The sequence below is a fragment of the Stegostoma tigrinum genome, chromosome 46, assembly GCF_030684315.1.
Source record: "Stegostoma tigrinum isolate sSteTig4 chromosome 46, sSteTig4.hap1, whole genome shotgun sequence".
NCBI lineage: Eukaryota > Metazoa > Chordata > Chondrichthyes > Orectolobiformes > Stegostomatidae > Stegostoma > Stegostoma tigrinum.
Genome location: NC_081399.1, coordinates 5,100,581 through 5,116,024, shown reverse-complemented (window position 1 = coordinate 5,116,024; position 15,444 = coordinate 5,100,581). Strand labels below are relative to the sequence as shown.

At 55.5% G+C, this 15,444-nt stretch overlaps 1 protein-coding gene across 5 annotated transcripts in view; it reads left to right on the top strand.

Moving 5' to 3' along the window:
• The window catches only part of LOC125449500 (ribonuclease inhibitor-like), a 38,707-nt gene extending 25,523 nt beyond the window's left edge, over positions 1–13,184 (top strand). For 3 of the 5 annotated variants that reach the window (XM_059642870.1, XM_059642869.1, XM_059642868.1), the window contains exons 7-11: positions 1,475–1,645; positions 5,077–5,247; positions 9,193–9,363; positions 10,762–10,929; positions 13,059–13,184. In XM_059642870.1, the coding sequence (XP_059498853.1) occupies positions 1,475–1,645; positions 5,077–5,247; positions 9,193–9,363; positions 10,762–10,929; positions 13,059–13,146 (769 nt within the window). In that variant the 3' untranslated portion in view covers positions 13,147–13,184. The remainder of the gene's footprint in view (positions 1–1,474; positions 1,646–5,076; positions 5,248–9,192; positions 9,364–10,761; positions 10,930–13,058) is intronic. The other 2 variants (XM_048525307.2, XM_059642871.1) reach the window with 2 other exon arrangements.
• Positions 13,185–15,444: the final 2,260 nt, after the last annotated feature.

Sequence of the window (15,444 nt, the reverse complement as noted above, 5' to 3'; positions counted from 1 at the left end):
CTGATGAAGGGTCCAGGCCCGAAACCTCAGCCTTCCTGCTCCTCTGATGCTGCTTGACCTGCTGTGTCCATCCAGTTCCATACCTTGGTATCTCAGATTCTCCAGCATCTGCAGTTCCTAATGTCTCTAAGAATCAAGGAAGGTGGTTCCCCTGGGCTGGGGTGTCTAGAAAGGTCTAGATCCGAAATGTCAGCCTTTCCTGCTCCTCTGGTGCTGCTTGGCCTGTTGTGTTCACCCAGCTCTACACCGTGTTATTGCCGATTCTCCAGCAGCTGCAGCTCCCACTGTCTCTGATCCAACTCCAGGTGTGCTGCTCATACCCATCACTTCACCCTTTGAGCCCTGTGGCAATTTGCGTCCCTCGACACACACTACCCCCTCCCCTCCCCTTCGGACTCAACGACTTCTGAGGGAGGATGGTCTATCAACGGGTGAGGTCTCTTCCGAAATACCGTGCCTGGGGTCTGGTCCTCCCCGTTATCGGAAGGATATGATTAAACTGGAGAGGGTTCAGGAAGAGATTTACCAGGATGTTGCCGGGAACGGAGGTCTTAACTTAAGGGAGAGGCTGGATAGAGTGGGGCTTTTTTCACTGGAGCTTAGGAGGCGGAGGGGTGACTTTCTAGAGGTTTGTAACATCATGAGGGGTATACATGAGGTGCCTTCTCCCTCAGGTGGGAGATTTCAAGAGTTGGGGGTGGGGGGGCATGTTTTTCAAGGTGAGAAACTTAAAGCAGACATGAAGGGACAATTCAGCTTCGTGCAGAGAGCGGCTCCTGAGGTTGCAGGTTACAAAGTGTGAAGGATATTTGGGTAAGACCATGAGTGGGAAAGAACAGGGCTCGAGCGCAGGCTGGGGAGGGGGACTGGTTTAGTTCGGGACTACGGTCAGCATGGATAGGATGGGCCGAAGGGCTGTTTCCGGGCTGGCTGACTCTATGATGGTGTGAACTATCATTTTGAACTATATTCCCCGGAATTTTGAAAGAACGAGGTAGAATCTCACGAAAACCTGCAACATTCGAATGGGACTCGAAAGAACAAACACAGCAAGGACATTCCCAATGATAATAATCGGAGGCAGGTGGGGGCTGGCTTAGTTTGGGATTATGGTCAGCATGGACTAGATGGGCCCGATGGTCTATTTCTGTCCCGCGTGACCCCATGACATGGGGAGTGCAGAACCCGGGTGGGAAACGCAGGAAGCAGCTGAGGACGGAACGTGGAGCCCTTTTCGGGAAGGAGTTGGAAATGTTTCCCAGGGCTAAAAACAATATTAGGGTCTGGGGGAGAAGAAAACTGGGAACAGGGGGCCGTGTCAGAAGATCGGCAACGGCGGGCCGAATGGCCTGCTCCTGCTCGCATTCTCCGTGTCTAAAAGGCTGCAATTGAACGCAGAGGGTTGGGGTGGGCTCCCAAAACATGTTGTTCAATCCTGATCAGTGTCTCCCCAACACCCACACTTTTCTAACAGGGTCGACTACAACAAGCTGACGGGAACCGGAACCAGAAGCCTCGCGTTCGCAGTGCTTAAGAACCAGTCATTGCAGTTGCTCAGCTTAAGCTACAACAAGATCGGAGAGGCTACGATGAAGCTGCTGTGCGACGCTCTGAGGAGGCGGTGCTGTACCATTCAGTCCCTGAGGTAAGCGACGGGATCCCTCGGTGTGAGGCAGGGTCTGTACACTCCAGTGTCTCAGACTTAGAAGGCAGCCGCAAGGCCTGCCCCTTCCCACCACCGACATCAACTCCTAAACACCACGTCCCAGCTCGCATCGAGACCTAGACCCCACCGATGGCAGTTACCTTCTCTGAATTGAGTCTGTATGATTGTAGTTTTATGGGTAACGCGTCCACAACGTGAAAATCACATCTCGTCAACTATAGATGTCGTGGCTTTTTCACATAAATCAGTTCATCGGTCTGTTATATCTCTATAAATCACTTGTGTTGGAGAAAGCATAGTATTCTATCAAACATTTTGCTTCTTTAGAGTGTTCAGTCTGATGGCTGGAAGCTGAACTTTTGAATTGTTTTTTGGCTTTGAGTTTTTTATTTAAATTTTACTCCTCATTCCTTTAGTCACTGTCAGTATACTTTGACTAGCCTCCTTCCCATAGTATTATTTAACATTGATACACATCGCTCGCTGCTTTTCCTCACGACTTGAGGACTCAGCGCATAATTCGTTGAGTTTGTACTCATCGCGATAAAGTCCGACGGTCCTGTCTCCATCGATGCAATTTTGAGCTTTTGTCCTTCTTTTAAATCATCCATTCAATTCTACATTGGCTGCGGATCGTTTTCCAAATGCTCACATGTTTGCCTGGTGCAACAAGGGCCCTTCAGCCCATCGAGTCTGTACTACCAAAACTCTATCAATCCCACTTTCCCACTCCAGGCCCCGAAGCCTCAAATGCTGTGCAACCTCAAGGGCTCACCCAAACACTGTTTAAATACAGGATAACAAGGTGTGGAGCTGGTTGAGCACCGCAGGCCAAGCAGCATCATAGGAGCAGGTGGAGGAGGGTCTAGGCCCGAAACGTCAGCCTTCCTGCCCCTCTGATGCTGCTTGGCCTGCTGTGTTCATCCAGCTCCACACCTTGTTATCTCCGATTCTCCAGCATCTGCAGTTCCCACTATCTCAGAAACTGTTTAAATACTGCCTGCCCCAGACCCCCATTGCCCTCTCAGTGAACAAATCCTCCCTAAACCTCCTACCTTCTGCTTTAAAAGTGGACCCAAACCCCTGCCTTGTTCCTGATGCTTCAATTGAGGGGGAGCAGCTTCTTTCTATCCCTCGTAATCTTACACCCTCCCATCAGATCCCCGCCTTCCCTGCTCTAAATCAAACTAACCTGAGCTAATGCAGTCTCTCTCCCTCGCTGAAACGCTCCATCCCAGTGCGACGTCCTGGTAAATCTCCCTCCGCACCCTGCTCCAGTACAATTCCCATCCTTCGCACAGAGAGAGGGGGGCCAGAACCCGACACACACACACACACACACACACACACACACACACACACACACACACACACACACACACACACACAGCGCCAGCTGTGGTCCCACCAAATTCCCGTTAAGCTCCCACATCGCTACCCTCCCCCACCAGGCTCCTAGAATCTGCACCTCGACTGGGAAAGGCAAGAATTCAGTCTACTCTCTCATTCATACTATTAACATTCGCGCCACACAAATGCCCAGGCTGTGCCCATCACCAATAAATGATAATCTAACCACTGCCCCTTGACATTCAATGGTGTTACCATCACTGAACCCCCCCACTACCCACATCCTGGGGGCTACCATTGACCAGAAACTCTCCTGGACCCACCACATAAACACAGCGGCTATGAGAGCAGGTCAGAGGCTGGGAATCCTGCAGCGAGTGACTCCCGTCCTGTCTCCCCACAAAGCCTGTCCCACCATCTACAAGGCACAAGGCAGGAGGGTGATGGGATACTCCCCACTTGCCCCTGATGGGGGCAGCCCCAACAACACTTAAGAAGCTCGACACCATCCAGGACAAAGCAGCCCCCTCTCGATTGGCACCACATCCACAAACATCCCACTCCCTCCCCCACCAACGCTCAGTCGCAGCAGTGTGTGCCATCGACAAGACGCTCTGCAGAGATTCACCAAAGACCCTCAGGCAGCACCTTCCAAACCCCACGACCCACTTCCATCCAGAAGGACAAGGGGCAGCAGATACATGGGATAGAGGAGAAGATAGGTGGAGACGAAACAGACAGGTCAAAGAGGTGGGGATGGAGCCAGTAAAGGTTGGTGGGAGGTAGGGAGGGGATAGGTCAGTCCAGGGAGGACAGACAGGTCAGGAGAGCCGGGATGAGGTGAATAGGTAGGAAGTGGGGATGGGGCTTCAGGTGGATGGTATTATCGCTGGATCGTAAATCTAGAGGTCAGGGTCATTTTCTGGGATCGTAGGTTCAAATCATGGTAGGTCACGGAATTGGAATTCAAAAAAGTATTTTTTTTTGGAAAAACCCATCTGGTTCACTCATGTCCATGAGGGAAGGAAACTGCCATCCTTCCCTGGTCTGGGCCTACACGTGACTCCAGGCCCACAGCAACGTGGTCGGATCTGAACTGCCCTCTGGGGCAATTAGGGATGGGGCAGTAAATGCTGCCCGGTCAGCAACTCCCTTGTCCCGTGAATGAAGTTCTTTAAAAAAAGAGCGCTCGGTGTCGCTCAGAATTAGGAATACAGATCGCAGTTGTTGGGTGAAAATCCTGGAAATCCCTTCCCAAGGGTCGATCCCTAGCACGTGGACTGCAGGAGTTCAAGGGGGCAGCTCACCACCGCCTTCTCAAGGGGGCAACTAGGGACGGGAGGGGTCAATAAATGCTGGATAAAAGTTTAATCTCTGTCACTGGCTCAGGGCTGTATTTTGGGATCATAGGGATGGGGCTGCGCCGATGGGATTCCGTTCCCCGCGACCAGAGTGTTATATGCCAATTCCACACGGTCAAAAGGGGATCCAGTCGCCGACTCGATCTCTGAGATGCGCAAGCCTACGTCGAGCGAGGGATCCCAAGGGGTAGGGGCCAAGGGTGGGACTGTGAAGCCAGGCCACAGATTCCTGGCAGGGCAGAGCCGGGGGGCTGAATGGCCTCCCACGAGACATCTGAGCAGCCGTAACATGGCCGCGCCTGCAGTGCAGCTAACGCCCCGCGGATGACGGCTTCAAATGCCAGCACCGGGGCCAGGTGTTGGGGGTGAGTTGGGTTCTCTGGGTGGGGGGGGTAGTGCCCATCCCTCTGATACAGGGGAACAACAGGGTGCGTAACGTCCCCAAAACCTGCAACCCCCACCTTTCTACCCCTTCGAAAGGAGTGAATAAGCAGGTGGGGGCTGTGATTCCAGGTGCATGGAGAGCTGGATGGTGGGGGGGATCTCGACCCGTCCCGGGAATCTCGGGACCCGACGGGCCGCCTGAAGGATCCCGGCCTCGGGAAGAGGGAGGCGGGCCGCCGTTCCGGGGCTCAGTGCCGTCTGGCAGTGTTTTCCTTGTGAGTGACTCCCCACCCCGGGGCGTGTTGTCTCCCTCAGGCTGTGCGGGACGGGGGTGACCAGCGCGGGCGTCAGGAACCTGACCTGGGCTCTCTCCGCCAACCGCTCGCTCACCGAGCTGGACCTCGACCACAACCGGCTGGGCGACCCGGGGGTCTCGCAGCTCTGCGCGGCCCTCATCAGACCCGACTGCAGGCTTCGCACCCTCAGGTCAGTGAGTACACCGTCCGCTGAGGCCGTTCGGCCCCCTTCTCCAGGCTGTTACATAGGGAACAGGAGGCCATTCGGCCCCTTCTCCAGGCTGTTACACAGGGAACAGGAGGCCATTCGGCCCCTTCTCCAGGCTGTTACACAGGGGACAGGAGGAGACCATTTAGCCCCTTCTCCAGGCTGTTACACAGGGGATAGGAGGAGGCCATTCAGCCCTTCGAATCACCTCCAGCAGACAGTAGAGAGGGCGACCAATTGGAATCCGATTTCAATCTGCCTGCCCTGACTATGTGTCCCAGCATGCCCTGGGGAAGAGACAATCTCGCGGGGCCCAGGGCGACAAGAGGCCGCTCAGAAAGTGGCCACTCGGCCTTCAAAGCCATGTCAGCCCTGAACAATGCTGTTCCTCGACGGTTCTGGCTGCGAGCCTCCTTTCTCGCCGAAATGGCCGCTCCCCACCCACCAAACACCGACCCCGGTCCCCCCCCACCAAACACCAACCCCGCTCCCCCTATCAATCACCGACCCCGCTCCCCCCACACAAACACTGACCCCGCTCCCCCCCCACCAACCCCGCTCCCCCTATCAATCACCGACCCCGCTCCCCCCACCACCAAACACCGACCCCGCTCCCCCCATCAATCACCGACCCCGCTCCCCCCACACCAAACACTGACCTCGCTCCCCCATCAAACACTGACCCCGCTCCCCCCACCAAACACTGACCTCGCTCCCCCCATCAAACACCGACCCCGCTCCCCCCCGCCCAAACACCGACCTCGCTCCCCCCATCAATCACTGACCCCGCTCCCCCCACCAAACACTGACCTCGCTCCCCCCATCAAACACCGACCCCGCTCCCCCCCAACCAAACACCAACCCCTCTCCATCCCCAAACACCGACCTCGCTCCCCCCCCACAAAACACCGACCTCGCTCCCCCCATCAAACACTGACCCCGCTCCCCCCACCAAACACCGACCTCGCTCCCCCCATCAAACACTGACCCCGCTCCCCCCACCAAACACTGACCTCGCTCCCTCCATCAAACACCGACCCCGCTCCCCCCCAACCAAACACCAACCCCTCTCCATCCCCAAACACCGACCCCGCTCCCCCCCACCAAACACCAACCCCGCTCCCCCCATCAATCACTGACCCCGCTCCCCCCACCAAACACTGACCTCGCTCCCCCCATCAAACACGGACCCCGCTCCCCCCCAACCAAACACCAACCCCTCTCCATCCCCAAACACCGACCTCGCTCCCCCCATCAATCACTGACCCCGCTCCCCCCCCACAAAACACCGACCTCGCTCCCCCCATCAAACACTGACCCCGCTCCCCCCACCAAACGCCGACCTCGCTCCCCCCATCAAACACTGACCCCGCTCCCCCCACCAAACACTGACCTCGCTCCCTCCATCAAACACCGACCCCGCTCCCCCCCAACCAAACACCAACCCCTCTCCATCGCCAAACACCGACCCCGCTCCCCCCCACCAAACACCAACCCCGCTCCCCCATCAATCACCGACCCCGCTCCCCCCACACCAAACACTGACCCCGCTCCCCCCCACCAACCCCGCTCCCCCTATCAATCACTGACCCCGCTCCCCCCACCACCAAACACCGACCCCGCTCCCGCATCAAACACCAACCTCGCTCCCCCCATCAAACACCAACCCCCATTCCCACCCCCACCAAGCACCGACCCCACTCCCCCCACCAAACACTGACCCCGCTCCCCCCACCACCAAACACCGACCCCGCTCCCCCCTCACCAAACACCGACCCCGCGCCCCCAGCCAAAACCGACCCCGCTCCCCCCCGACCACGCTGCCCCCCCCAACCAAACACCGACCCCGCTCCCCCCCGACCAAACACCAACCCCTCTCCATCCCCAAACACCGACCCCTCTCCATCCCCAAGCACCGACCCCGCACCCCCCACCAAACACCAACCCCGCTCCCCCCCAACCAAACACCAACCCCTCTCCATCCCCAAACACCGACCCCACACCCCCCCAACCAAACACCGACCCCTCTCCATCCCCAAACACCGACCCCTCTCCAACCCCAAACACCGACCTCGCACCCCCCACCAAACACCAACCCCGCTCCCCGACCAGAAACCAACCCTATGCCCCCCTCAAACCCGGTTCCCTGACCAATGCCAATCCCGCTCTCCCCACCAACCCGCTCTCCCCTAACACCACTTGCCCCCAACAACCGCACTCCCCCAACCAAACCCGCACCCCCCACCAAATACCAACCCCACCCAAATCTGCACCCCGCCACAGCCCCGCTCCCCCAAACAAACACCGACCCCACTACGCACCTGCCACACCCACACACTCCCCAACCCCGGCCCCCCCACAACCCCGCTCCACCCACCAACCCCACTTGCACCCTCATCTACCCGTGCCCACCAAGCACCCTCCGCACCCCCCCACCGCCGCCACCCCACCCAACCAAACCATCTCCTCCAGTTCCCCACTCCCGCTTCTGGAAACCCGTTTTCGCCCGTCTCTTTTGAATCAACATCCTGTCGCAATCCGGAAGTCTCCATGGAAACTCACCTTTGACCTTTCCTTCTGGGAGGGGAACAGTCTCTGGGATCTCCACGTGGGGCCGAGAGCCCTCTCCCCTCTTACCATTCCGGTCAATCTCTGCCCCTCCAATTCCATGAGCCCTTGACGTTGTCCCAATGGCTCCCATGGAAGGGAAGACAACGCTCCTGCTGGGACCCAATTGGGAACTCGTTGAGATTCAGCCAAGCACCCCCCTCCACCCCGCCCCAGGCCTGGCTAGCTCAGTCAGGAGGGCATGTGCCTCTTAACCTCAGGGTTCAAGGCCCAGGCTGCGGCTGGGGTGGCTCATAGGGTGGTTCAGTGATCAGCACCGCTGCCTCACGGCACCAGGGACCCCAGTTCGATCCCACCCTCGGGCGACTGTCTGTGTGGGAGTTTGCACCTTCTCCCCACGTCTGCTTGGGTTTACTAAATTGTCCCATAGTGCCCAGGGATGTGCGGGTTAGGGTGGATTGGCCGTGCTAAATTGTCCCATAGTGCCCAGGGATGTGCAGGTTAGGGTGGATTGGCCGTGCTAAATTGTCCCATAGTGTCCCAGGGATGTGAGGGTTAGGGTGGGTTGGCCGTGCTAAATTGTCCCATAGTGTCCCAGGGATGTGAGGGTTAGGGTGGGTTGGCCGTGCTAAATTGTCCCATAGTGTCCCAGGGATGTGAGGGTTAGGGTGGGTTGGCCGTGCTAAATTGTCCCATAGTGTCCCAGGGATGTGAGGGTTAGGGTGGGTTGGCCGTGCTAAATTGTCCCATAGTGCCCAGGGATGTGCAGGTTAGGGTGGGTTGGCCGTGCTAAATTGTCCCATAGTGTCCCAGGGATGTGAGGGTTAGGGTGGGTTGGCCGTGCTAAATTGTCCCATAGTGTCCCAGGGATGTGAGGGTTAGGGTGGGTTGGCCGTGCTAAATTGTCCCATAGTGTCCCAGGGATGTGAGGGTTAGGGTGGGTTGGCCGTGCTAAATTGTCCCATAGTGTCCCAGGGATGTGCGGGTTAGGGTGGGTTGGCCGTGCTAAATTGTCCCATAGTGCCCAGGGATGTGCAGGTTAGGGTGGGTTGGCCGTGCTAAATTGTCCCGTAGTCCCCAGGGATGTGAGGGTTAGGGTGGGTTGGCCGTGCTAAATTGTCCCGTAGTGCCCAGGGATGTGTGGGTTAGGGTGGATTATAGGTCTGGGTGGAATGTTCAGAGGTTCAGCGTGGATGTGTTGGGCTGAATGGCCTGGTTCCACGCTTTGGGGATGCTATGATTTTGTTAGCCACACACACGCACGCGTGCACTGGGCCCCCACTGAAGCACAGTTTTGATTTGAAGAAGCAGCCTATTTGCCTGTCTCTGCCTCGCACTCTCAGATCCGTCTCTCTTCAGGCTCGGCAATAACAAGCTGACAGCCCTGTGCACACTGCCGTTGACTCAAGTACTCAGCGCAAACCGTTCGCTCACGCAGCTCAGTCTGAGTTACAATCGGCTCAGCACCGTGGGATTGAGGAGGCTGTGTACAGCTCTGAGGGCACCAGCCTGTCAGATCCAGAAACTGGAGTGAGTCTACTGCTTATTTTTCATTCTTCACTCGTGGAGTGTTTGGGCATTGGTGCCTGGGTCCAGCATGTATTGCCACTGGATCAAATGATCAATTGGTCACGGGTTTTAATCATCGATTGGTTGTTGGGTTAAATCATCAATAGGGGTGCTGTTGGGTGTGGAGGAATTTCAGAAGGAATGAAGAAACCCAGGTTTCGCATTGATGAGCAGTTAAGAGGTCCAGTTGCCAAATGATTCGTTGACCCCGTCACTTGAAAGGAAAGGGTCCAGAACCAGTAACAGAATATTAAGGTGTACAAGGAATGGAATGCTGGAGAAGACTGAGTGGGGGGCAATAGGTGAAACATTTAATAATGATGGGAAAGCCATTCAGTACACCATGGCTATGTGCTGGCTCTCTGACAGTGTTACTTAATCAATCTCAAAGCCCAATGCTCACTAACCAAATTTAAAAACCGAAAGAACTGCGGACGCTGTAAATCAGGGACAGAAAACAGAAATTGCTGGAAAAGGGCGGCACGGTGGCTCAGTGGTTAGCACTGCAGACTCACAGTGCCAGGGACCCGGGTTCGATTCCGGCCTCGGGTGACTGTCTGTGTGGAGTTTGCACATTCTCCCTGTGTCTGTGTGGGTTTCCTCCGGGTGCTCCGGTTTCCTCCCACAGTCCAAAGATGTGCAGGCTAGGTGGATCGGCCATGCTAAATTCCCCGTAGTGTTCAGGGGTGTGTGGGTTATAGGGGGATGGGTGTGGGTGGGATGCTCCAAGGGGCGGTGTGGGCTTGTTGGGCCGAAGGACCTGTTTCCACACTGCAGGGAATCTAATCTTAAAAAAAAAAGCTCAGCAGGTGTGGCAGCATCTGTGAGGGGGGAGAACATCACAGTTAACGTTCCGGGTCCGGAGACCCTTCCTCACGGCTGATTGTGGCTGGGAAAACGTCAGTTTGTGTGTAGAAAATAGGGAAGTGGGTTAGGGAGGAAACGATAGGATCGAGCCCAAATTTGTTTACGAAAGCTCTACAATACCGGTGAACTAAAGCTGAATGGCACATTTTGAGGCGGGGGGGGGGGGGGGGGGTGGGGGTGCAAACAAGATGATAACCAGGGAAAGACAGGAGTGTCAGAGCATGAAAGAGATGAAGACAGAAGTAGGGGAGCCTACCAGGAGAGAGAGTGAGAAAGAGAGAGAGAGTGTCTGTGTGAGAGATATATGAATCATGCTCTCCTCCTTGTGGATGGAGGTGTGTGTGGATTGGGAAGGTGGGCACGGGAGACTGAGTAATTCGCTGTAGTATTTCTGTGACAAAGGAGGGAGCGTGCGTTTTAAGGGAGTGTATGAGAGTCACCAGGATGTGTCTCTACCTTTAACTTCCTGCCTTCACCTTGATGATTTTGCAGGCTCGATGACAACGGTCTCCAAGACTCATGCGCCAAGGAACTAGCCTCAGCCCTCAGTAGGAACCAAAAGTTGAAAGCACTATATTTGAACAGGAACAGCTTCAGTGACCAGTCCATCCCTGCTTTCAGCCATCTGGTAGACAGCTGCAAAAGCCTGAGATACCTCTGGTAGGTGCATTCATCCTCACACTTACAGTTCAATTTCTCTTCCTTTTTCTTTGAAATGAGGGCAAGAGAAGCAGGGGATGGATGGAGTCAGGCTCACACAGCCGAAGGGCAAAAAACAAACCCAACAGAAGTTGCCAGAAACGCTCAGCAGGTCTGTGGAGGGTGAAATCAGTTAACATTTTGGGTGCAGTGAACCTTTCTCAGGGCGGGGAGGGGATTTAGTTTTTGTATGTTCGGTTGTCTCAGCTGGGATTGAAGCTGCTGGATGTAGGAAATCCAGCAAAAGCAAAAAAGAGGTGGAAGTGAGTGGAAGAAATTGGACTGTCCCCAAGCATCAAAGTGTCTGAAGGTTAGCGACAGAAGTGGACTATGTTGGGAAAATTGGACCGACGCAGAAGTCGAGCAAACGGGCAGTTTTCTTTCAGTGAGAGGCAAGTCAGACCGAAAACATTTGCACCAGTGACGATGCAATTTAGCTGTCTCCGCAACAGTCGGGGCAGAGGAACAGGAGCACAGTTTGGCTAAGAAAGCACCAAGAGAAGTTGCAGAAGATTTAAGAAATCCGACAGGAAGACGGAATGCCAAGCCGGTAAATGCCAAGCTGCGTCACATGTTCTTTAGGGAAGGAAACTGCCATCCCTTACCTGGTCTGGGCCTCCATGTGACTTCAGACCCACAGCAACGTGGCTGACTCTTAACTGCCCTCCGGGGCAATTAGGGATGGGCAATAAATGATGCCCTGGTCAGCGACACCCTCATCCTGTGAACGAATAAAGAAAAAAGTTTCAGGGTTTTGTGAAGAAAGATCCACTAAACACAATCACAAACAAATTCAGAAGTTGTCAGAAGAATGACCAGTTGGTCATGGAATGAACTTTTCACTGGGCTTTGAGTGTCAGGAAGTTTATTGCGAGGATAAACAGGTTGAATATTTATTTCTGATATCTGCGATAAGACCATGATAACAGTTCTTGAACTTTGTTTTAAAAGTTCTCTTGTTGGATGAAGGTGTTGTTGGCATTTATTACACTCCCCCCACCACCCCCCCCGCCCCGCCGCTTGAGAAGGTGGGGGTGAGCTGCCTCCTTGAACCGCTGCAGTCCACGTGCTGTGGGTTGACCCACAGTGCCCCCCCAAGTAAGAGAATTCCAGGGATTCTGACCCAGCGACACGACGTATTTCCAAGTCGGGATGGGGAGCGGCTCGGAGGGGAACGTGCAGGGGTGTCGGCTGGGGTGGGGGGGGGAGGTGTGGTGTCCCATGTAGCTGCTGCCCCTTGTCCTTCTGGGTGGAAGTGGGTCGTGGGGTTTGGAAGGTGCTGCCTGAGGGTCTTTGGTGAATCTCTGCAGAGCGTCTTGTCGATAGCACACACTGCTGCGACCGAGCGTCAGGGGGAGGGAGCGCGATGTTTGTGGACGCGGTGCCAATCGAGCGGGGTGGCGGGGGTAGGAGGGAGCGGTGGCGGCTGCTTTGTCCTGGATGGTGTCAAGCTTCTTGAGTGTTTGTTGGTTCTGAAGCCCTTCCAGGGGCGAGTTTGTTTTTTGTTGGAACATGTTTAATCACAGTGATCGGTCACGGAACACATTCCCAAGGGAATGGCCCTTGTCCTAGTTTTTAACAAAGAGCAATGATTGTCGGACACAGAAGGACACAAAATACTTTACACCAGAAATTCATCTGGCATAGCCTTATAAATGCAGCAGCTACAAGAGCAGGTCAGAAGCTAGAAATAGTGCACAGAATAACTTAGATAAGAGGTGAGTTATTCTGTTCACTATTTCTAGCTTCTGACCTGCCGTTGTAGCTGCTTCATTTACGTGGTGGCCCCAGTCGAATTTTTGCTGTAAGATGTTTTGCATCCTTCTGTGTTTGATTAATCATTGCTCTTTTTGTTAAAGGAAAGCAGGGGCTGCCCCTTGGGAATATATTCGGTGACTATGATCCCAGTGAGATTAGACACGCCACAAACTTGAGTCTGTCAGGTCGAGCTTCGTTCTGCGAAGGCACTCTGACCAGTCTCACCTTCAGCTGGGATCCGGCGGCAGGTCCGGGGAGCTTCCTCCAAGGGCTCGTTCTCCCTTTTTACACCCGGGGTCCTGAGTTTCTGTTCTATCTTCACACCCTGACAGGCTGTGGAGAAATCAGTTCAGTGCGAACGGCCGGGCCGAGCTGCAGTCGCTCCATCAAGACGTGCGCGGAGCCACCGTTTTTGTATGAATGCCGGAAGCCATTTCTACTGCTCAATAAATAGTTGACGTGGGTGCAGTCTCGTTATTTTCTGACCTTTTCTTTATTTGAGGGCTGTTTCGGGGCCGGGGGAGGGGGCTGGGAGGGAGGCGGGGGTTAAGTCATTTCTCGGCTGGTGTCGAGATGAACCACACTGCCGTTGTGTCGAGTCGCTGAGAGTGTTTTACAGTCGGGGACCTGACCTGCAGGCTTGCTATTTTCAATCTGATTCGCTTTCCTTGCAAGGCTGGTTAATACGGAACAGCATCGCAGCCACAATCTCTGACCCCCTCCCACCCAAAGCGTCCAACCTCATCGTTCCCCAACCCCGCACTGCCCGCTTCTGTCTCCTTCCCAAAATCCACAAACCCATCCGCTCCTGCCCCACCGAACTCGTCTCCACCTATCTGGACTCCATTTTCTCCCCTTTGGTCCAGGAACTCCCTACCTACATCCGTGACACCACCCACGCCCTCGACCTCCTCCAGGACTTCCAATTCCCTGGCCCCCAACACCTCATATTCACCATGGACGTCCAGTCCCTATACACCTGCATTCCGCATGCAGATGGCCTAAAGGCCCTCCGCTTCTTCCTGTCCCGCAGGCCCGACCAGTCCCCCTCCACCGACACCCTCATCCGCCGAACTCGTCCTCACCCTCAACAACTTCTCTTTCGATTCCTCCCACTTCCTACAGACTAAGGGGGTGGCCATGGGCACCCGCATGGGCCCCAGCTATGCCTGCCTCTTTGTAGGTTACGTGGAACAGTCCCTCTTCTGCACCTACACAGACCCCAAACCCCAACTCTTCCTCCGGTACATTGATGACTGTATCGGCGCCGCCTCTTGCTCCCCAGAGGAGCTCGAACAGTTCATCCACTTCACCAACACCTTCCACCCCAACCTTAAGTTCACCTGGGCCATCTCCAGCACATCCCTCACCTTCCTGGACCTCTCAGTCTCCATCTCAGGCAACCAGCTTGTAACTGATGTCCATTTCAAGCCCACCAACTCCCACAGCTACCTAGAATACACCTCCTCCCACCCACCCTCCTGCAAAAATTCCATCCCCTATTCCCAATTCCTCCGCCTCCGCCGCATCTGCTCCCACGATAAGACATTCCACTCCCGCACATCCCAGATGTCCACGTTCTTCAAGGACCGCAACCTCCCCCCCCACAGTGGTCGAGAACGCCCTTGACCGCGTCTCCCGTATTTCCCCAACACATCCCTCACACCCCACCCCCGCCACAACCGCCCAAAGAGGATCCCCCTCGTTCTCACACACCACCCCACCAACCTCCGGATACAACGCATCATCCTCCGACACTTCCGCCATTTACAATCCGACCCCACCACCCAAGACATTTTTCCATCCCCTCCCCTGTCTGCTTTCCGGAGAGACCACTCTCTCCGTGACTCCCTTGTTCGCTCCACACTGCCCTCCAACCCCACCACACCCGGCACCTTCCCCTGCAACCGCAGGAAATGCTACACTTGTCCCCACACCTCCTGCAGTGCCACAATGATGCCACCCGAAGGTTGCAGGAACAGCAACTCATATTCCGCCTGGGAACCCTGCAGCCTAATGGTATCAATGTGGACTTCACCAGTTTCAAAATCTCCCCTCCCCCCACCACATCCCAAAACCAGCCCAGATCGTCCCCCCCACCCACTGCATCCCAAACCAGTCCAGCCTGTCTCTGCCTCCCTAACCTGTTCTTCCTCTCACCCATCCCTTCCTCCCACCCCAAGCCCCATCCCCATCTCATACCTACACCTCATCCCCCTCCCTTGACCTGTCCATCCTCCCTGGGCTGACCTATCCCCTCCCTACCTCCCCACCTACACTCACCTTTACTGGCTCCATCCCCGCCTCTCTGACCTGTCTGTCTCCTCTCCACCTATCTTCTCCTCTATCCATCTTCTATCCGTCTCACCCTCTCTCTCTATTTATTTCAGAACCCCCTTCCCCCTCGCCCATTTCTGATGAAGGGTCCAGGCCTGAAACCTCAGCCTCCCTGCTCCTCTGATGCTGCTTGACCTGCTGTGTCCATCCAGCCCCACACCTTGTGGACAAAGGGTCGGACAAGCACCATCCCAGGGGCAGGGAAGAGGACGTTTCGGGCCGAGGCCCCACACCTGGTGATCCCCGATTCTCCAGCATCGGCAGGTCACACCGTCACAGAGAGAGACCCCGCAACCTGCGGCAACAGGGTCACCCCTTCCCCAGCCTGTTACACAGGGGGACAGCAGGAGGCCATTCAGCCCCTTCTCCAGCCTGTTACAC